At 38.6% G+C, this 23,623-nt stretch overlaps 1 protein-coding gene across 4 annotated transcripts in view; it reads right to left on the reverse strand.

Moving 5' to 3' along the window:
- Nucleotides 1-283: 283 nt before the first annotated feature.
- Nucleotides 284-23,623, reverse strand: part of uacab (uveal autoantigen with coiled-coil domains and ankyrin repeats b) — a 60,114-nt gene continuing 36,774 nt past the window's right edge. For 2 of the 4 annotated variants that reach the window (XM_084107519.1, XM_084107521.1), the window contains 17 exons: nucleotides 20,462-20,550; nucleotides 17,851-17,915; nucleotides 15,260-15,317; nucleotides 14,857-14,927; nucleotides 14,555-14,661; nucleotides 13,191-13,372; nucleotides 12,006-12,043; nucleotides 11,015-11,068; nucleotides 10,666-10,773; nucleotides 10,453-10,485; nucleotides 9,383-9,475; nucleotides 9,234-9,264; nucleotides 8,994-9,043; nucleotides 5,043-7,721; nucleotides 4,795-4,947; nucleotides 3,441-3,506; nucleotides 284-3,166 (listed from right to left, as the gene is read on the reverse strand). In XM_084107519.1, the coding sequence (XP_083963645.1) occupies nucleotides 3,095-3,166; nucleotides 3,441-3,506; nucleotides 4,795-4,947; nucleotides 5,043-7,721; nucleotides 8,994-9,043; nucleotides 9,234-9,264; nucleotides 9,383-9,475; nucleotides 10,453-10,485; nucleotides 10,666-10,773; nucleotides 11,015-11,068; nucleotides 12,006-12,043; nucleotides 13,191-13,372; nucleotides 14,555-14,661; nucleotides 14,857-14,927; nucleotides 15,260-15,317; nucleotides 17,851-17,915; nucleotides 20,462-20,550 (3,949 nt within the window). In that variant the 3' untranslated portion in view covers nucleotides 284-3,094. Of the gene's footprint in view, nucleotides 3,167-3,440; nucleotides 3,507-4,794; nucleotides 4,948-5,042; nucleotides 7,722-8,993; nucleotides 9,044-9,233; nucleotides 9,265-9,382; nucleotides 9,476-10,452; nucleotides 10,486-10,665; nucleotides 10,774-11,014; nucleotides 11,069-12,005; nucleotides 12,044-13,190; nucleotides 13,373-14,554; nucleotides 14,662-14,856; nucleotides 14,928-15,154; nucleotides 15,175-15,259; nucleotides 15,318-17,850; nucleotides 17,916-20,461; nucleotides 20,551-23,623 lie in introns of those variants that run through there. The other 2 variants (XM_084107520.1, XM_084107522.1) reach the window with 2 other exon arrangements.

Here is a 23,623-nt window from a genome sequence, read left to right on the forward strand (position 1 = left end):
TTTCAACCATTTTTTTCCCTCATCCCAGGTGTCAGATGATGGATGATGAGGTCAGGGAGGCACGGATCACATGGCAAGGATCAGAGAGGAGCTGGGCAGGAGACATGTTGAATCCATCTAGTCGAAATCAGCCCCATGTGTCCTCCAGAGCCCTGTTATCCTATAAATGAACTTTATTGAGGCAACAAAGTGCAGGGACCTCTACAAAAACATTAAAGGGGTGAGCGGAGGTGACCGATCCAGGGTGGCTAATGAGAAAAGATGTTTTTTGTTTTTTCATGACAGTCTTTTTAAAGGTACTAATCCAGAAAGCACAGCCAGCACAACCTAGGAGACCCAGGGTGAGAGACCAAAACGGGATGTTGTGCACATCTGCATTTGCTAAACTATTAAATGGAAAGGTAAAAAAAAACCTTCAGATCCAGATATCAAACAAACAAAAAAAGGACAGAAAAAAACATGCAAGAAAGATAAAAAAGGAGAAAATCATTCACGACACGTGGAGGGCTCTGCAGTAAAAGCAAGCTTGAATCACGACACAGAGACTACCGAGTGAACAACTAACCACATTAAAGCAACCCCCCACCACCCACCAGGGGGCCAGCTAAACGACAGGGTTACACTGTGATCCTTATGGACATGATTAATGGTAGAGAGAAAGGGAAAGAGAGGGGAGTGATGGGAGGATGTCTGGTTCTGCTTATGGTCCTGGAAATGAGATTAAAGGGAAAGCTCCGAACAGATTGAATTGTATTTGCCATAATTGCTGAGAACAGCTTATGCAGGGCAGGCCACAAATAACAGACTCATAAAAAACTATACACTGCTAAGGAAGGGGGAGAGTCATTTAAGCAATCAAATATACAAAAATGTGAAATTAATTAGGTGTGGGATGAGTTTCGAGCTTTAGAAAATTACATTCTTACATAAGTGACTGAGACTACATAAAATGACAGAGACTATAGTGACTTACTAAAGCACATTGTAGAAACTAAGAGGGGAAAACAAAATTGATTATGTTGGAGTGATAAAATGTTTACTCTGACCTTAATTTAATAAGAAAAACTATGACCTTTATGGGAAGAAAAAAAACAAAAGACTGTATTTTCTTTGTCTTTGTAAATCTCATTTTAAAGGTAAGTTAAACACTAAGGTACAAATCAATGCAAACCACATGAGGAAAAAAGCTCTCAATCTTGATCTGATTGGATTTAAAGTAACAACATGTGCGTTCACTTCAAGGAGAGCGAGCGGGGCTGGAAAGGCCTGCCAAAGGCAAGGTTCACCTCATGACACTACGAGACTGCTTGGATTAATCTTTTTCATTTGCACAGAGCCAGTTTAGTCTAAAAGAGGCACTTTTATTGATGTTAGACTCAAAATTCTGCAAAACAAAAAGGCAAAAAATGTCCATGAAGGAAATGCACAGACTAACTGATAATCATAATAGCAGTTAGAATGTAATACTAATAAATAATGAAACCATTACAATTAGTCATTCCCGAAAAAGAGAACCAACAGCATCAGTTAATTCCAATCAAACCAAACGGCACTACAGTGGTGTTTTTAAAATAAATCAAATGAATACTGAAAAGCCATAATTGGGAACTCTAATTCATTTTAGAATATCTGATTGGAAACTCAAAGGATAATTTGACTTAAAAATGACAGTTTAGGAGGGAAAAAAACAGATGCATAAAGTGTGTCAGTCTACAGTCATGTTCTGAAACCTGAGCAGATTATTGTGCCTTTCCATTCCAGTCCTGCTGAATTCTGTAATAGTTACCACAAACATGGTGTTCATTAATCAAAAGTAGTACAAAGCCATGTAAAAGGTGATATATCAGATTTGGAAAGCGTCAAAAGGGAGAATTCCTAAATGCATCACATTCTCCTACACAAAAGCACACATCAAACTTGGCCAGCCAAGTCACACCACTAGATGGCGATATCAGCCAGGATACAGGAACATGAAGGATAGAGTGTTATGAAAGTCCTCAGTGTTAAATGCTTTGCTCATTCGATCATCCATGAGATGTGGTCTGCTGTTGTCACTGCAGAGGCAAAGCAATTTTACATAAACACTTTATTAAAGAACTACTCCATCCTATATCACCCAACCCAATAGACACTCACTGACTCAAATACATCACACGCATTTGAAACAAATGATCCAGTTTATGGACATATGCCCGGTCAAAAATGCAAAAGATACGTGTAAGATGAAGCTGCAGTAATGTGCTCTGATCTTTCATGATGTCTTTGGACTATAAAAATTTTGGGACCCTCCAAAAACTGTTACTGTACACTGTATGAGCATAAGCTTACATGTGATAAAAATATAATATTATTACTGTGCAGGATTGCAGGATATTCAACCACTATGCCACTGGCATTTCATAAAACACAGACGGCCCAGGAAATGCCTCTGTGCCCACCACTCCACTAAAGCCTTAAAGCTAATTTCCCTAGTGTTGAAAGATCTATTTCCCCTAACCAGATCATTACTTTAACCATTGCAGTGGACAGTAATGCTGGACTGAAACAGCATGTTAAAATCTCTCTAAAGGGATGCGTCCCTTATTAATACACCACACACGTAGCTTAGATAGAGGCTAAAAGCGTGGAGGGAGGGAATGTTCTTCTTTAAACTGTAGTTAGGTTATTTCAACATGAAATAAGGAGGTACATGAGACTCAAATCACTGAATGTGCAGTTTACATCTTCACTACATCCTGTACTTCTGATTGACTCTATAGCATGTAGCAATAACATACATAGTTGAGCCAATATGCTTAATTATGATTAAATAATTATCCATTGCCTCTCATGTTTATGATGTATGTGTTTTTTGATGAGTTTAGTTATCCCTAGTGCTATATTTAGTATGGTCACTAGGCAAATCAGTAATACACATACTATATTTCATACCGTTAGAACATACAACACCGAACCTAATCAGAACATATCAAACATTACAAAACTTGACTTTCTGAGTGAAGTGCTCCAGAGCAGTATAAAACTGCACTGAGCTGAATGGGAGGTTACTGTGTGAATGATGAATTGGAGTCAGTGTGGTCTCGGTGTGTTGACTTCAACACACAAAACCTTGTCTCATTCGAATGATCTGCAGTAAGGCAGCTTGGACATCTTCATCCATGTGACCCTGAAAGAAAACAAGTCACAGGTGTTCAGTCAGGATAAATCCATCTTCAGAATTGCATCCAGAAACTTCTATGCAACTACATGCTATGACCTGTAAACTTTTATGTCTTACTATAATAGTACTGTTGATCTCTGTATGACATCTGTGGTACACAGAAGACCATGCGCTATAATATACCCAAGAGGTATGAATGGCCTTGTTATAGGAGCAAAATAGAAGGAAATGCTACTGCAAAAGAAACCTTCACACTCAACACACATTCATATACAATTACCTGTGCTGCACTGAGAAGATGAGTTCGATAAATTGAAACAACTTCTCTGTGTTGCCTCTCAGCGTCCTGTTTAGATGGAAAAAGACAGGACATATCAGGCAGTGTTTTACATGCATTATATAATAAGATCTTGCAAGGTTAGATGGTCAATATGTTTGTAAACACAATGCACCCTCAGTAACACAAAATACTAAGCAACTGAGCTGACACACACATGTACACAAACATAACATGAAAGTAAAGGAGGGGGGCTGGGACACATTGGGTTCATCTAAATCTACATCAGGGGTCGGAAACCTTTTTTCGTTATTTTTATGTATTTTTCGTTTATGTATTTTTTTCCTGTATTTAAGAGCCAATGCAATAACAATTACATTATTTAGGTCCATAGCCAACTCAATAGAGAAAAATAGAGAAAAGGTAATAGGTAATTTCAATTTCAATTTGGCCGAAAATGAAAATACGGTCAAACTTAAAAGTGGCGTTTCTCTTCTAATTATGCTTTTAAACGAAAGTTTGCCTCGGGTAGATTAACAAAAAGACCCTAGGTTGCATTTTGGCGAGAGTTACGCTTTAAGTCCCCGTCTTCCATTGGAGATGCATAGTGTGTGGTCTGTGCATGACTCAAATGCTTCGCTTCTCCACTCGGGTATAAAAGCTGCTGTTGGTTAATTAAGATTTGACTGTAAACAACTTAAAGAGCGCTGACTTGTACCACCTGACTGCTGCGGATTCATTTCGGCATTGATAGTGTTGCCATAGAAACGCATACGTCCTCGGACGTTCAGTAATTACGACATGGCGTGAACTTGGCATAAGCTTGTTGTTTTGGTTCATGGGTAACTGTAAAAGGTGGATGCTGTTTCTTTCCGGCGCTCAGTGACTGTCTGTCTATAACTCTGCATAGCCTTACGGAACGCGCTGATGTCGACGTGTGATGTCTGCGAGATCAGGGAGCGTGGAGGTATGGAAATGCATATGTTGACCCCATGTTAGAGGAAGAGAGTTTCAACAAGTATAACAAAAAGTGTTTATGCAAAGCATTGCCTACCCTAGCTACAGTATAAGTAAAAGGAGACCATTTACTTCAGTATAACACCAAATCTTGGAAGACTTCATAATAATATAATCCAATTACTGCTGAAATCACCTGAGGGAGAAATAAATCCGTCCCTCAGTCCATTCCATCACTCCCAGGTTTTTTTTAAATATTATGATTATGATTTATATTATATTTGTATTATATACGCAAGTCAGTTAGTAAGTGGGTGTATTTTTCAGTCCAAGGTGATGGCATGTAATATTTGAGGGCAAACAAATCCATCGGTATGTGCATATGAACAGTGTTACTCACAGCCAGCTGCTGCTGGAGGCTCTTGACCTGGGCTTGGAGTGTGTCAATGTGTTGAGTCTGTCTCTTGTTGGGAGTGTTGCCAGCATAAGCCAGCTGGGATAAGCCATTCAGAGCCTGTTTCAGCCTTTCAACATCTGCCAACAGTTCTGTGATCTGAAACAGAGAACGCCTTGCTTATAATCAGACAAAATATCAGGCACTTATCGAAAAAACGCTTCATTTATAACAAATGAGTATAACCTTCTCACCCTTTTGTCTTTAAGCTCAGTCTGCTCTGAAGATGCTTGAATCCTCTTCTGTAGTTCTCCAATGGTGTGGAGCGACTCCTCGTATCTCTCTTTCAGATCTCTGATCTCCTTCTCAATGGAGGCGCTTTTCATCTGCAGGGCCTCGGTTTCAGCTCTCGCCCTCTTTTCACCCTCCCTGGCCTGGGTTGTTTCCCTGTACAGATCCTCATATTGCTCATCCAGTCCTGACAGCCGGTCGCCAAGTTCACACACCTTCTCCTCAAGCTTGTGCTTTTCAGCTCTGAGCTCGGTCACCTGTTCTTCATAGCTGCGGAGGTCATCGAGAGCTTGTGTGGCTCTGAGGAGCTCAGTCTGCAGAGTGGCTACATCCTCAGCCCTCTGTGCGCTGGTTTCTTCCTCGTCCTGCAGTGCCAAGCGAAGCTTGTTGACCTCATGCTCAAGAGCCTCTTTAACCTGGCTATACTGGGTCTCATCACAGCTCTGACTCTGGAGTTGTTTCTCTAGTTCATGAACACGCTGGACTTCTAGTTTATGAGCTTCCTGTAAGCCCTCGCACTCCTTTTGCGCCTCCTGCAGGCTCCCACTCAGAGAGCTCTGCATGGCCTCAAACTGATCCAGATGGATATACTCACTGTTCAGTTTCTTCTGGAGACTCTGGATCTCAGAGTTGCACAAGGCGTTTTGCTCCTCTAGTTCAGCTCTCTGGATCGTAACCTCTTTATATTGCTGCTCCAGCTCCACCAACTTTAGACTCAGCTCCTCCCCCTGGCTCTTGCAGCGGTCCTCCACTTCTTTGTACTTCTCGCGGGACACAAGCACCATCTGAAGTTTTTGCTGCAGAGGCGCCATCTCTTCTTTCAATTTTTCATTCTCTAGCCTTTGGCTTTCCCCTTTGGTCTTTTCATCATTGTACATCCCCTGCAGTTCAGCAAGTTTATCTGCTAAGTCCTTCAAAGTGGTGTTAAAATGCATCTCTTTTTCCTCCATAGCAGTCAATGGCACAAACTTCAGCTGCAATGCCTCATGAATAGTATCCAACTCTTTCTTCTGTGCTTCGATTTCCTCGTGTAGTTTTGATGCGATCTCTTGAGCACACTGGTACTTTGTGTAGGCATCTCTAGCTTGTCCCTCTGCTTCTGATAACGCTTTGCTCATTGTGCTTTTGAATATCTCATGTTCCACAAGGCTGATATAGTCATTTGCTAACTTGGTCTGCACATTCTCAAACTCTTCTTTCAACCTAGCATTTCCTTCTTTCGCCTTCTGTAACTCCTCATCCCGAACTCTACAATAACCCTCCAACTTTGCGATTTCAATCTTAGCTTTCTCCAAAGCCTCATCTAACACCATCTGCACACTCTCATACTCCTTCTTTGTGACAAACTCAATGTCAAAGTTCTGCTTCAGTGTTGCTTTTTCAGCTGCCAAAATCTCAATTTCATTGACTTTCTCCTGGTACTGATCTTGAAGGTTATTAAGATCTCCTTCCAGATCTGTGTTGCGTTCTGTGAGTGCAGCTATCTCGCTCTCATAACGTTCACAGGGGATGTACGTGCTCTTCAGGTTAGTAATGTTCTCACAGAGAGAGGTCTTCTCCTGCAGCAGCCTCTGTAGCTGCTCCTCAGCATGCTTGCTCCTCTCCGTCTCCTCTGTTAACCTAATCCTCAACTCCTCCACAGCGAGTCCCATAGACCTCTTCACCTCCTCGTGGTTTTCTAAGGTCACAAACTTGGTCTTCAGATTGTTGCCGAGTTCCTGCAGCTCCTCTCTGAGTAGTTCTCTCTCATCTTCACCCTCCTCCACTTCACATATTAATGACTGACACTTTACAGTGACATCAGCAAGTTTCTTCTTCAGGGTTGAGCTTTGCTCCTCCAGAGCAGCCCGGACTCGCTCATGCTCTTGCAAGGGGACAGTTTGCCGGTCGTCCATTACACGGTGGAGCTCTGCCACTTCCTCCAGCACACGGTCATAATCTTCCCTTAACTCAGCCAACTGTAGCTCCTTCTCATCCACAGCATTGGTGAGGAGGTTCTTCATGTTGTCAAACTTCTCTCCGGGAACCATTGACGTCAACCTGACCTCTGAAGTCTTCACTTGACCCTCCATGTTTAAGAGCGTCTCCTCCATGACTTTATGGTCCTCTTGCATTGCACTCAGCTCTGCAGTGAGCCTCTCAACCTCCACAGCCAGAAGTCCTTCACTTTTTTTATACTCCTCCAATGCTTTCTCACTCTGCTTCAAATGGTTCCTGACCCGTCCAACCTCGGTAGAAGCTCCCTCATATTTTGCCTTCATCTCATTCAGCTGTGCTTTGAGGTCATCAACAACTTGGTTATTGAGATGATCCTTTACCGCCACCACATGAGCCTGAAGCTGTTTCACCTTTGCCTCAGAGTCTATCATTCGCTTCTGCACATCTCCCATGGCTTCCTCCAGCTCATGTACCTGCTGGTCTGATTCACGTTTGATGGCTTCACACTTCCTGGTCAGCTCCTCGCACTCCTGGGACCTGCATGCTAAAGCCTTTTGGAGTCGGCCGACCTCCTCTTGTGCAGCCTCTTGCTGTCGGCGGACACATTCAAGCTCTTGCCGAGGTGACTCAGGATCACCAGCCACCGGCCGAGACAGCTCCAAAGGTCGAGCCACAGATCGAGATGGTCCTGTAGACTGCAAGATCTGAATTCAAACACAAGCGGGCATTAATTATTATGCACAAAAACATTCTGTCAGAATACTGAGTGGATAGTAACTAAGCTTAATGGAAAAAGACAGGAAAGACCCTACAATTTTTATTTGTCACAGCTTTCTTTCTCCTCATTACTATAAGAACAAGAAATTAGGGAAAAGAAATCCAGTCTGTAAAAATCCATGGCCGGCATTCTGTTGAGGAACAGAAAATGGAATGGCTCCCATCTTTTTTCTCACATGGGTTCATAACAAGGGGTTAAAACTTTCAAAGAAAACTTTATCTAGGCCACTTCCCAAGTCAAACATCTGATCCTACTTTAGCAGGTGCATATTTTCATATTTTTAAAACGTGTAGTGACCTCTAACGTAGGTGAGAGTAAAGTCGTCTCTGGTGCTATGTGACAACAAAATTGCATCCACCACATCTGCCCAAAAGCTGAAACCAGGTATATTATATCACTTCAGAGAAAAGTGCTAATAAATCATAAACCCGTCTGACGCTGAAGGCTATGGAGGTTCTGAAATGAAATGAGAGAGAGCAACTTATCTGACTTCCTCTCCTAAGCTTAACACAGCTGACATAGACAGCCTGCTCGCTGCATTAGTGAACATAAGTAAAATTCCAAACCTTAGGAACCTTGTGCGTGCTCAGCAAACCTTTAGAATTATTTCTTGATTTTGCATTTAAGCATTTGCACTTGTAGTCTGATGTTGTTGTTGGACTTCATGAGGGAAATCAGACGTATAAATGTCTGTGTATGTACACTGAACTGACTAGTTCCTGGGTATTAACCCAAGTACATACTGAGTAAAAACATTAAACTGCATTTATGCACTGTGTAACCATTTTGTAGACCTGAATGTTACAGATTGTTATTTTATTGCAATTAATTATAATATTTTATTAGTAATTACTTAACAGAGCCCATGGTATACATGTTTCATGCATAAAAGTGTTACCCTCTTTCTTAATATATCTATAAGTATATATTTACTTATGGACAATGTTTGATATACACACATATTATTTTATTACCAATTGACCAGGGTAAGAATATTGGAACAAGGTCAGCAATTTTAATCTCAGTAGTTTCAGTAAAAAGTAATTTTTTTGGTTGGTTTACACAAAGTTAATGATATATTAGTTATAAATAAATAGCTAATATATAATTTTATATAAATATAATTCGTTTTTAGCATAAGTAGATTTTTTTTTATATTTATGGTGATTAAGAAGAATTTAAAGAAATTTTTATTCACCTGAGCAGAGTCCAAGCTGTGTGACTGTCGAACTAGTACATTGTCTTTTCCTGCAGAAAATAAGAACCCAGAATGAAAACACACATGTGACTGTACTTATAGAAATATGACATTTTACACATCCCTACAATTAACATAATTTCAACATCAGCACAGTTTATATTGATATAGTCTCTAACATCAAGGTCATACTGTGCTTAATCACAGTCTAAAGACCCAGATTTTAAAAGACAAAATCACCTTTGATCACGGACTGACCAGGGTAATCTCCCTGTAAAATAAAAACATGTAGATTTGTTCATCATTTCATCACTTTAATCATGAGTTTCTGGATCTGGAGTTAACAAGCAGTAGCCCTTGATGAGCATCTTGCAAAGATTTTCACTGACCAAATGGCTCCGCTGCTGGACTCTCACAGTCTCTATGGCCCGGGCTCCTTCTTCCTTCTCTTTGGCAGAAAGTAAAAGCTTCAGCTGCTCTCTCTGGTGTACAAAACAGATACACATGCATATTCAACAGCAACTCACACCCAACCTTAAAAAAAACCTTAAAACTTTGATAGGATGATCAGCCCTGCAAACTCAGAGGTGAAAAAGGTGACATGGTTACGAACTATATTGTTGTTGGGTGGTCAGGAGGCATTCTCCCCCAGGAGAATTTTTATTTATTTTTTGTGATTTTAACATGTAAACAAAGTATTCTGGTGCACTCTGACAAGAAAATAAAGGGAAAAGACAACATTTGCACAATATTTTTTTATAGAAATAATAAAATGTTGGCTGTCATAAAACATAATCAAACATACATTAATTGAAGAACAGGTAAAAATACAACGAATGTGCAATATTGTGCATATACATGGCAAAATGCTCATCTCTTAAGTTAATTTTTATTGCTGACTAACGTTTTTGTAAATGTGACTTATATGACATTGTTTAAGAGCTGTTTTATTGATGGCTTTCCGCGGTTGAAACTAATTGAGCGATTACATGTGACGTGATTCGGATTTCAATAAGTCCTACTGTATCTTTCAACATTCTTCTGATGTTCATTCATGTTTATTTCATCTTGTAACTAGTTAAGCGGAAGAGATGATCGGTTCATGTGCGCTCTGCACTGCCACTTAGCTTGAACTGAGGCGCCACAGTGTTCTGTCACACCACAAAAGATTGTGGCAGCAAGAGAGAGATGTCTATGGTCTCACTCCAGTCTATGGGAAATGGGAAATTAGCCCATTTCCGACTCTTGTGAGGTTTATTGAGCTTGCAATCCAACCACACACCCCTCCCCCACACACACACCAGATCTGCACGATTCACATGAATGACATATTTTGATTCAAAATAGCAAATTTCTAATACTAAGACTAATTTGTAGGTATAGATGATGAAGGAATAAAAAAATAAGAATAGACAATGACACTAGGACAGAAGAAAGTCTCTTCCAGGGCAACACATACCTCCTTGTGAATGTCCTCCACTGTTGACTTTTCCTGAAAAAGGAAAGGAAAGAAAGAGAGACAGAGAAAACATGCATTAAAAAAAGATGTCTGCAATATAAATACAAAACTGCCTGCTCAGATAAATACAGAAGAGTATTTTGGCTTCAATGCTGAAAACACCTGTGTAAGGCACAGACTTGCAAATAAATTATGAAAAGACTGAAGAAACACCTGGCTGAGTTGTTGCTGAAGCATATTAACTTTGTCAAGTAGCGTCCTCTGTTCCTGGTGGAATTTCTTTAGAGATTCCTGTTGGCTCTCATTCTTTTTCTCCAGGTCCTAAAAAACACATGTACACAATTCACACAGTCACTAAATGCCCACTCATTTGTAATAAATGTACAGCTCGCAATACAAAAAAATGTCTAGGATCGATGTCTTACAATCCTAAAAATGCAGGTAAAAGAATGTGTAAATTAACATGTAAATGGAATAATAAGACAAGTCGTGGTCTAATAATAACAACATCAAAAGGATGAACAATTTACTGGCAACAGTCATGGAGTTGAATGGCCCTCACCTGTATGATCTTCTCATGGTTAGAGTTTTCAGAGACCATCTCCACAGACTGCAACTGACACAGACAGAAAATCAAATGATAAATCCAACAAAAATGGTCAGGTATAATACATAATTTCAGTCCTTGGTAAAAGCAAAGAAGAAAAAAAAAAAAAAAATATATATATATATATATATATATATATATGTGTGTGTGCGTGTGTGTGTAAATCAGTGGAGTGGTTAGGAGTCTGAGCAATGCTACTTACAACAAAAATCTTAGTCCTAACAGATGGGCTAAATGTTTTTTCTATACACTAGAGAAAACTATTATTCAGATGCAAAACTGTTCTGTGGGCTGTGGGCAGAAATAGCTGCTCTTCATACATTTCTGACAAATCCCAATGTTAGAAACGAGTGGCTGCACTTTATTTCAACCATGATCCCTGATAATTACAGCTTTTTGCAGCACATTTAATGACTTCAAGGCATTAAAAATATTTTGCCTTACTTTCATCGAACACTGGCTGGCAGTATTGTGTAAAAATTGCTACAGCACTGCAGCCGCTAATGCAGGTGGGGTCAGATTAGTGCGTCAAGACATTGAGATTTGGCAAGTGATAAGGAATTATATTAGCCTGAAATAGTTACTTTCCAATTATTATGATAGATGCACAAGTGCTGAAATGACACAAAGAGAAACAAAGAGCCTCTCTGCTCATTAATCATAAATCCCATTTGTATAATTCCAGTTTCACTGCTCTAGACGGCATCAGTGAAATTACAATGAGAATGAAGGCAGCCTTTCTCTGTGCAGTGTGTGGGGGAAAAATACTGTATATCAGTCCATTTGTGAGTCGGTGATAAAACGAAGACACTAACAAAAGTTAATCAGCAAGGGGAAAAACAGTTTTAACCTTGTGTGATTAAGTACAATCTGTATAGTGTTTTTTTAAAATCTCATCCACAAGGTGATGCTCAGAATAAAGCAAAGGTGAACATGCTGTGTATACCTGTCTCTTTTTCTGATCTATTTTGGCAGCTTCTTTTGCTGTGAATACAAATGAGCAATCATTAATTAGCAATTCATGGAGCAACCGAAATAATAATAAAAAAGTCCACAGGAGGAGGATTGAGATGTTTTTTTTTTTCTCATGAGCTATGACATGTATGAGTAGCTTTTTCTTTTCAGTTTCCAGACACAGGAGGAGGATTGAGATGTTGTTTTCCCCCCTCATTAGCTATGACATGTATGAGTAGCTTTTTCTTTTCAGTCTGGAAGCTGAAAAGACACTGCTCTACACTCTACTTAGAGAGTGTGTGTCATAAGCTCTTGGAGCTTTGATCTCTATAAACTTACTATAATGTTAAGGCCTATTCACATCAAAAATGATGCAACAAAGTAACTGCAGGGGGAAGAAGAATTTAAAAACCTCACAAAAAATGCATTCAACTGATTTACACCAAGAATGGCAGAAATTTTCATCAGCCTCTGTAAAAAAGTTTCAAATGTGTGAGAGAAAGCATTCACATACTGGAAAATAAAAACCCATCACTTAAATGAAATGGATAATGGAATGGAACAATGGAAGTAATGAGGTGACATGTTACAATGATAACTGGTCTACTGTTCAAATATCCTCAGAAATTGCTTGGCATATTACTTCTTTTCGCTCTGCTCGTTTATTGCCATTATGGCTATTTGGAGTGCTTATTCTGGACACATCACCCAAAAGGTTATCGTTCCGTAAATCTACAATGAAGGACTACATTATAATCTTTTGTGCTTTCTCTCTCATTTACATCACTGACTGTCCAGCATATTAGATTTCATACTACTATCTGTTCTGATGTGACAATACCTGATGCAAATAACAAAATACAACAACCATAAAATTGTACGTTCAATCAGACTTTACAATCTCTGGACACAGTTAACAGTCACTATTGTAATATGGCTAATATTAATTCAATATTTGGTCCAGTGTTCGTTCTATGTCTTTGGCTGGTGAATCTTGTTGTTCATGCATTTACCAACATTTTCCATTTCAGTTTATGTCATGTTAGTAATTTTGAATAGTGTTGGAGCAATTCAGTTGAGGCACATTTTAATTCCTTTTCAATTTTAAGCACTGCTCTACAGTGCTGCTCACATATGGGAGAGAGAGATTTCATAAAAATATGAAGCATAACAAAACCTTTTGAGGCACTGTCCAGGTAACTCTTGACAAGAGAGACAAGCTCCTGGTTTTTGCTGATTCGAGCATAGTGATAACTGTCATGGCCGAAACCATCCACAGCAGTGACATCAGCCCCATGTTTCAACAAAACGTCCACAGCATCCTTACACGCATATTCACAGCCCAGAATCAACGCTGTTCTGAGCGAACAAAGACACAAACACATCTTTAATAGGACTGACAATGACATCAAAATACTAAACTTGCATCTGTAATTTCTCTAAATTAAGACAAGAACACAAAAACATTTTAATATCCCTCTACTAGGGCTGTCACTTCTGTGAAAAAATCCTGTTCGATTTTTGAGACATAAGTGTTCATTAAATCGATTGTAAAATCGATTTTCCATGTCTAAAGACATTTCCATTTTAAACGCCAAATATGGGCAAATCCACGGACAACTAACAGGCATTAGGACGAACGTTAAGAGGGCGCTTGAGACCCGCACAAGTCAGCAATAATCCTGATGATTTATTGGTGTGAAGTTTCGTGCACAATGACAAACAGGAGTGCAACATTCTCGAAAAACAATAAGCAGAGTGGACTGCCATAACATCAATGAAAAACATTACTGCAGTCTTCAACATGGCTGTGTTTACGATTAGAAATATCAAAGAAATTTCGCCTACATAGGCGATTGTAGACTGTAGGCCGAATCTGTATCTGAATGCATGAGACTGTCTGCATACCGGCAGAATTCACAGTTTTGTAGTAAAAAGAGACACATTATGCAGAAGTATAATTTGCTGTTATGCGTGTTTGTCAGAGCCTGCAGTTGCTGTGTGACGCGCGTTCGCTGCGGGCGTATCATGACGAGCTGGACACGCTCCGAGAAAAGACCGTTAAAATCGATTCCCTATTTTCGTTTTCGAAACTTGCGTTGGTTGGTCCGATCGACTGTGCAATCAATTTTCGAACGTAAAGTGACAGCCCTACCCTCTACCCACTTTGTTTTGTCAACACAAAAGTAAGCCATTTCCTGTGAACGTGTGAGACTTCAGATTAATTAGCCGCCATAGGTAAATAACTGGATGAATAACAAGATGCCGTTAATAGTAAAACTGCTTGCGCTACAAACCAATGTGTTTATGATTACTATAATAAATTAAAATAATATGATAACAAACAGCAGCATGAAATAACTGGTAGCGGCTGACAACAGAAGTCTTGCACATTCATTTTAAATGGCTGTGCCACTGCCAACTACTGCATTAAAACTAAGTTAGATAAAGATAAAGAGAAGTCAAAGAATTCAATATCTGAATAAAGCATGCATGGCAAGAAAAACAAGAAAAGAGAAATATGAATGTGATAATATTTACTTATTCTGTTTGTCTCTGAGTGTGATGTCACTTCCTCGTTCTAACAGAAGCTGACAGATGTGTGGATGACACATTTGAGTGGCAAGCACTAATGGGGTCCGACCATCCTACAAACACGCACATATAAAAGTGTACATTTGCATATAAACTCAAACAGAAAAATCTAATCAGAGAGAACATTTGAGGATAAAGTACATCTGAGGGGAAATAAATACAGAACATTTGTCCAGGAAAAAAATAATAAGACAATATAAAAACGTTGTCAGTATATTAAATATCCCACAAGCCACATATTTACTCACAAAGTCGCTGGCATTAACTGATGCCCCGCTGTCACAGAGCAGCTTCACGCTGGAGGAGCAGCCGGCCATAACTGGAAAAACAAACAATAATAATAATCCTAACCATTTCCCCCAAGCATCTGAATTAGATTCAGTAGACTTATCTGACATCACACTCAAAAAAAAAAAAAAGAAAAAAAAAAAGAATAAATAAACCAAACCTTCCACTGGGCAAGAGCTCTAAATCTTACATGAAAGCCTTCAGAGGAAAGGAAAATAATTCCATGAACTACATCTTATTGATTTCAACTGGTTCTACCTCAAAGAATCTCTTTCAAACGTTCATCCACTACCCTTGCCTCCATCCTCTGATGCAGAGTTCAATTCCAACAAAATCTCAAAATGTACAAAGCTTTTTGCTTACCAGCATCATGCAAGGCCGTCCTTCCCTGCAGGTCCACATTTCCCACTGGGCAATTGTGCTGAAACACAAAACACTGGTCACATGCTGTAAGGCCATTCAACACTTTATGGCTATTAAGCTTTAAAAGGTCAGAGGATGACCATTCAAAAAAATCCCTGATGACTGATTTCTTTTAAAAACATGAACACAAAACCAAAGAATGGACCAGAAAGACACGGGTGCGTGAGACTCTTGTTTGAATCTTTGAAATGATTCAGAACCCAAGAAACCAGGTCAAGCAAAGGAGACTGTTGCTAAGATACTGGCCTCAGTGGTCCCAACACTCTCTTTGCCCTCATTTCTAAAATCTTTTTTTTCTTCTCCATATTGCACTCTCTGTCCTACTTTCTCAAGCCCAATACTTTCTGTACTGCTTTTTGCTACCTATAACAAAAACAACTCCTCTGACTTCAGTCACTATAAAAACCCCTTATACTCTAGCAACAGCCTCCAAAACCAGTAGCAAGGTCACATGGTCCTGCTGGCTAACTGTGTCCTGGGTAACTCTATCTGATGGGCTCTAGGAGCCAGGCTCAGATTGCACATGATGACGGCATTAGAAATATAGACTGCAGGTTATAGTATGGGCAGCCTGTCAACACTGCAGACACCCGGAAAATGCTCTCATCCAGCTACTCAATCCTGTCTGCATAAGCATTACGCAGTCAGAACACTGGCAGAGCATTATTGTGGATTACGCTTTACATTAGCTGGCAGCTAAAGGTGTTGCACCAGTGATTTCAAAAACAAGAGTTACACAAACTTTTTAAAGCTACACTGTGTAATTTTTTAAGTTGATTCTTAGCAAAAAACACTTTGTTCTTTCAAAATGATATGTGCTCATTAATGTGTAATTACTTCTACCAACTAATCAAGTATTCTCGTAAGCGTAGAATCTGCCATTTACAATACATACGAGCGAGTCGCTCGAATGGCGGCAGCCATGTTGCGCCTCCATGTTGAAAATACATTAGCCAAAGAGGGACATACCTGGAGGCGCAACATGGCTGCCGCCATTCGAGCGACTCGCTCGTATGTATTGTAAATGGCAGATTCTACACTTACGAGAATACTTGATTACTAGACTAATTATGTCAAAATAAATCTTAGTTAAACCTACACTGTGTAGGATTTTCTCCCATCTAGCGGTGAAATTGTTTGACTACCAACTGAATATTATTTTCTAGCCCCTCCCATTCCGAGGGCGTTTAACTCCTACGGTGGCCTGTGTAGCTTTAACTAAGATTTATTTTTACATAATTAGTCTAGTCAGACTTTTCTAATTTTGCTCCCTGTGGTACAAGTAATTAACACCAACAAATCACTGCGACAAAGGGGCTGTTGTTGGAGTCATCAACAAGCAAGTGATAGGAATCATTTCCTATCTTAATTATCTTGAGTTTTACCCTCTTGCAAAACGTGTTTGTGGAATTATTGATTCAAATTTGCCCCGTATCTGTAAACAAGCTCAGCCCAATTTGCCTTCAAACAGCATAATTGTCCCATAATCACAATGTCAGATTCAGCATTATGCAATTGAGTTCAGGTCATCAGTTTATTATTTTGTGAAATAAGCACTGACTTTGTTTATGAGCATGTGGGCTGGAGTAGGCTTGCCAATAGCAATAAAGGTTTGCAAACTTTTTGCTGCCTTTCCATTGACACACAGGTGACAATGAAGTAGGGCTGGGTATTGTCCAATGATACATCAATTAGAATACATACAGTTCAAAAGTTAAAATTTGAATAGCATTTAAAAAAATATATATTTTTTTTTATTTTGCAAGGATGCATTTAATTGATCAGAAGTGATAGTAAAGACATTTACAATGCCACAAAAAATATGTTCCTTTGAAAAGCATATTCAAAGAATCCTAAAACATACATTATGTCAATTATGGTTTCCACAAAAAATATTAAGCAGCACAGCTGTTTTTAACATTGATAACAATGCATTTTTCTTGAGCATCAAATCTGCATTTTAGAAAGATATCTGAAGAATCATGTGACACTGAATGCTGATGCTGAAAATTCAGCTTTGCATCACAGAAATAAATTATATTTTAAAACATATTAAAATAAAAAACTGTTATCTTAAATCATATTAATATTTCTCAAATGCACCGATGTACCAGTATGTTATGATTCAACATACTGCTATGTAACAATATCAGAAAGAGTGTTTCTCTTGTATTGTTTGCTTTACTTTTCAGCACTGCATCTCAAAAGGTACAGCTTTAACGGCACTGAATGATATAGTTTAGAAAGCGCTTGAATTTTGGGGAATGATACGTGTGATCATAGTAAATCGTGCAAATATATAAAATTTGTAAAAATTGTGACGTGACATATTGACAATATAGTGAGAAAAAGAACCGGGACACATTGATATATGTTTGTATTGGCAAAGCCCTACAATGGAGACTGCAAATAATCCTTTCTGAAGTTCATATCACAGTCCTCAGAAAACCTCACTTCCAAAATATGATTCAATATATTTCCTCCACATCAAAAAGAGGATACAATTTAGTGTGTTTATTTGACAGCTTTACCTGGAGTAGTTTCTGCACGCACAATGACTGGGCATTTCTGGCTGCCAGGTGTAAGGCATTTTTTCCTACAGGAACAAAACAACAAATCAGTATATCAATAGGAGCCATTAGGTAACGTATTTCAGATGAACCAATCTTAACTGCTTGTATAGACAAATGTCAACAGTGAGAGTATAACAAAAACACAACACATTAATCCCATTTTACATAAAACAGTTCTTCTATAGATTTCAGTTGATAATGACATTTCTGGCTTGTTTGTCAATACAATACTTCACTCTCTGGTTATCTCTCACCATTTACATTTAAAAATAAAAAAAAACACCTAAAACTGAAAATTCACTCTCACGTTGTTCCAAACTAAAAAAAATAAATAAATAAAAAAATAAAAAAATCATCTTCGAAACACAAATGAAGATTTTTTTAATGAAAACAGAGATTTATGTGGTCCATTCCACCAAAATGTTAAAAAAGAGATCGTAAAAGAAATCTATACAAATAAAAGATCAATCCAAGTCTTCTAAATAAACAATCACTTTATATACCATGAACAGATTTATTATAGGCCTTTATTCACATATAAACATTGATCAATGCACTTACATGGAGCACATCAAATATGGCAAATGGAAGCTAAATTATATTTGCTTGACGTGAGAACCTCATTGGTTCTTGCAGAAGCTCCTTTCAGCAAAAGCCATTTCAAAACATTTGAATATCTGATAAATGTGGAATGCATTAATTAATTTAATGAACGCAAGACTCATTGGTAACTAAAACCCTCTAGCAGCAGCAGAACATTAAGTAACTCAAAAAAAATTATCTGATCTTCCAGAGAAATTTCTATGTACATTCAGGGTCCAAAATAGCCTGACGTCGTCATACTCAGATTCTAGTCAGAATATGAGTCTGATACTGCTCCATTGAGCTTTGATTATGAGGCGTGTTTCAACCGAACCAGGAAAGAAAATGCCTCTGCACTCAATTGGATAGACCTACAACCAATCAGAGCAACGGAGTAAGTGACGCATGTTCTTCATTCATGTTTCCGATCGACAAATGCCTTGATCGCGGTTCTCTGTTCCTCTTTTAAAATTAATGCGCTGTCGATATCGTCTATAACAGACGCGATAGCGGAATCTACACATGATGTTTCATAAAGTTCAGGACGAGCACATTCAAATAATCAATCCAATCAACCGTCTACGGTCTACACTATCAGCATGAGAGGAAGCATATATTTATCCTATCAACTCACCTAACATTACTAGACAGTTTTCAGCATCCCTCCACTCACTCTCGGCTTGTTCTTCCACAGCCAGGAATACGGGGGGAGTACTTTGGGTTCAGGCCGAATACCGAGCCCGAGCCCTCTCCTCAGACAGCACGCCAAATATGCATTTATTCTATCTGACTTATTTGTAAGTGTGAACTCGTGAAATCTCAATTCTCCAGCAGCAGTCATTTGAATTCAACCCAAGCGCTCGTTGGTGACGTGGATGATTACGTTACCGTTGCTCATCTGTCCATCATCGTATAAAGCCCACCCTGACAATTTGATTGGTCCGAACTATTTTTGTTCGGGCATTATAGCTCCTCAACAGATCGAGTCCAGACCGAACTTCCCGACCTAAAAAAATTGTGGGCGGGGCTAAGTTCGGCTGGCATCCAGGCTAGGTCCAAAATGATCTTTTAAGAAAATTTACTAGTGATATATATTCCTTACTGGTCGTGCATTTTGCATTAGGTTCCAATATAATATAAAATAATAATAATAATAATAATAATAATAATAATAATAATAACAACATAAAAGTCTTGGCCTTTAAGATATGGTGTAGTGTGTTACTCCCAAATCCTGTCATATAAAGAATTGTTGTGCTTCTATATGGACCTGCATGCCTGTTAATTTAGTATTATGTATAGACTTTACTATTACAGCATTTTTTTAAAAAATTGATCATATTTTCAGTTTTCATTTCAATATATTTGTGTATTATTGCAGTTAGTTACCAAGGCAGCATTTCTAATTTTAATTTAAGTTTTTGAAATTGAACTTTTTCATTTAACATTTTATGTACAAATTTCAATTACCAAAATGACATTTTTAATAGTTTCAGGTTTAGTTAACAATAACATCACTGTTTTGAGTTCTGCTAGGGTCACGTTTCCACTCTCTCTTCCTGTACGTTTTTTTGTTGCTTGTGTGATACAAGAGAACAAACCTCATCCGCATATTTAAGCTTCAGTTTACCAAACTCGGTGTGTTCTATGCAAGTGTGTTGATCAATGTTTAAATGTGAATAAAAGCTTAAAACTTAAAAATTATTATGATCTCTTCACTAACTTTTTAAATCATCAAAGTTTTGGTAGAACAGACTTTCAATGAAGGGACAAAAATCTTTCAGGTTTCATTAAAAATATCTTCAGTTGTGTTTTGAAGATGAACGAAAGCCTTATTGGTTTGGTACAACAACATTTTTGGGTGAACTATACCTTTAAGGAAATTCACACTCTTACTCAAAATGACTATGTTTTAGCATTATGCGTGTTCTCTGGTAAACCAACTAATGATCTAGGTGAGCTCACTCATCTAGAGCAACATCCTCACCTGTGGCATCCGTGGCTGTGACATCCACACCATGATTGAGAATGAGACTCAGGCAGTCGAGATGTCCTCTGGAGGCAGCAAGATGGAACCTGGAGAAAAAGAGAGAGAAAAACAGAAAATGCTGAAAATTGATGCCTGCTCTTACACCTGTCATCAGCATTATAGAGGATGAAATGACTACCATCAGAAGAGAAACTCTCTCTCCCCTTAAATGCATCTGCATGCAAAACCCTTCACTTTACATTACATAAGCATACTTCTTATTCATACATATCTCACATTAACATACTTCCATTATTGTAATGCTGGCCATGTAGCTTAAAGTGTCTATAACTGCTTTAAGATGATGTTTCTATTTAACTTATTCACATTCATGGATAAAAATCAGCACTTTGAGCTCAGTTTAAAGAGGCGAGAATGTCCTCTGAGACATGTTGTAAAGATAGATGTGCAGATGTTCACCTTTCGTTGAAAAGTGTTATTTAAGACCATGTTGATGGTGAGAAGTCAAACATGTAGACAGGGCCCTGACCTGAAGCTTGATGCGTGAAGTTGTAGATAACTCCATACACAGTCCCAAACAACCACCCATGGAGACATGGATGGGTGGCAATTGACTTATTATTAGAATTGAGGACATAAAATATGTCTTGTGTTTTTAATACTGTTTCAGCAATGGGGTGACTCTTACATGCCTAGTGCAAATCACTTTTTGAAACTTAGCCATGATAGCTTTTTTGTAAGCCATCAAAACGACATTTGCCCAACTACTATAAACTTACATTTGATTCTTTCAATTCAAACATTTTTAAAAAGCACAATTTCCAGCCAAAAAGGAGCCACAGCTCATTGCTCTTGCAGGTTCCTGCAAATATGATATCATAGCTAAAAACGACTCAATGCAATAACGTTAGGTATATGTAAAGAAGGTGGCTGTTATTACGGTAAGTGACCCTTGGCGATTAGAAGAGACTGAAGGGCTCAGATGGTCATGAAGACCCAGACATGTCATTCTAGCTTGGCTCCAACTCCTTGGCTGACTCGCATATCTGCGGCTCCAAGATACATTATATATTTTTAGAGGTGCCAGAGAGGTGGGGGGCAGTTTGAATTCAAAACAAGACTTTTGCATGCTGCACCAGTCTCACCAGAATCTCTGCAGTTCAGCAAAATACATTTCAAAACATCTGAATATCTGATAAATGTGGAACGCATTAGGAATTTGAATGCTTTAATGAACACAAGACTCATTGGTAATTAAAAGCCTCTAGCAGCAGCAGAACATTAAGTAACTCAAAAAAAAAAAAAAAAACCTAAAAAAAAAATCTGATCTTCCAGAGAAATTTCTGTGGATATTCAGGGTCCAAAATGAAGTTTGAGAAAATGTACTAGTTATACATATTCCTTACTGGTCATGCATTTTTCATTAGGTTTCCAATATAATATTCAAAATAATAATAATAATAATAATAAAAAAGTCCGGCCTGTGTTACTCCCAAATACGGTCAAATAAAGAACTGTTGTACTTCTAGTGACCTGGAGGCCTGTTATTTTAGTATTATGTAGAGACTGTACTATTACAACATTTATACATTTTTTAACTGAAATTTAAAAAATAACTGAAATCAGGGCCACGTCCCAGACCCATTTCCCTTCCCCCTCTTTTCCTGTACTTATGTACTTATGTTGCTTCTCAGCTGTCATATACAGTATGCTAAAAGGCAAAAATTCCAATAGACAATAACAACAACAAAAAAAATCCCTTTTGCTAAAAGGAATTATTTCATTGTTTTTCTATTGTAACATTTGTCTATTTTCTATTGTAATCTTTGACAAACTAGAAGATGTGTGAGCTGTAATAGACTGACACTTTACTAACATCAGCGAGGGGCATATTACCATTTTTGTGATTTGATTTAAACCATAATTATGTTTCAGTTCCTAACGAAGTTACTGGTCAACTTATTTACTCATCAAAATCAATTGTGCTCTCATTTGGCACTTGTCAAGTTTTAATTACAGATCTTGGATAAATCTATTTTCAAAAGTGGGGGTGTTAAAGAAACAAAAGTCATGGTCACAGCAGGAAGGCTTAGTCTATGTTTCCTGTGAACTAACCATCCATTTGCAAGCTCTGTCAACCAGGTGTATTTCATGCCATACTCTTATCTATACATAAACACACAGATAAATCTGCTCAATTCCATCTGCCCACAAGGCAAAAATGCTGTACTAATGCAGGTTACCAATTTATCTACCCGAACTACTGTATTACACCCTACAAGCCCTGTGGTCTGCCCTCCCTGTGAGCTATTCTGACTGGTGAGGAAAATAACAGGCTGGAGATGCAGTCTGCATGTGGGGTCCTGCTATATATGAACAGAGGATTTCCACAAATCCAAAGTCATGTGACCTGTGTATTCCACTACTAGACAAAAAGGCTACATACGCTCATGTTCAGGTCACTTGGCAGCCATTAGGATGCACAGACATCCACAAGCATGTTTCATATAACAGGCTGGTGTTTATTAATTGAGCTCTGTTACACTAAGGCCGACTCGACGACTGTGACGGCGGCGAATGCACTTGATTTAGTCCTGAGAAATTCTAGCACCTTATTACAAGTCAAGCTCATATCCACCCAACCGAGCAAGAAGAATCTCACACTATGACAAAAATACCCAAAGGGGAATCTTATGGACTAAATGAGGTAATGAAACAAAGCTGTGGTTAAATCAAGCTGAAATGAGTCCATCTATGCCCTTCATATACCATGTCAAAGCAGTAAAAACATCAGGGATGGACGGGAGGCCAGCTTGGCTTTCTAAAACAGGAAAAGACGCAATTGACCTGATAGTGTTGAAGTCTACTGTGTGGTCATTTAATAATGTGGAACATCAATCAGGGATACTGAATAAGAGGGTTCAGCGAATCACCTCTAACTTAAAATACTTTTCTTGCATTCATCCCAAAATAAAGAGGCATCATCTAAAGCTCTCTGGACTGGGAGCTTTCAGAAGATTACATAAGCAGTTAACATGCCAGTTTAGGAAGGAAAAAAACTCCTAGCTCCTAAATTTAGTCAGTGTACACAAGCATAGATTTACTCACTGAAGACCCATTTCCAGCCCAGGAGGCCCTGTTCTGGTCAAGCTTCTCTGA

Source organism: Abramis brama (genome assembly GCF_963993115.1).
Source record: "Abramis brama genome assembly, chromosome: 3".
Classification (NCBI taxonomy): domain Eukaryota; kingdom Metazoa; phylum Chordata; class Actinopteri; order Cypriniformes; family Leuciscidae; genus Abramis; species Abramis brama.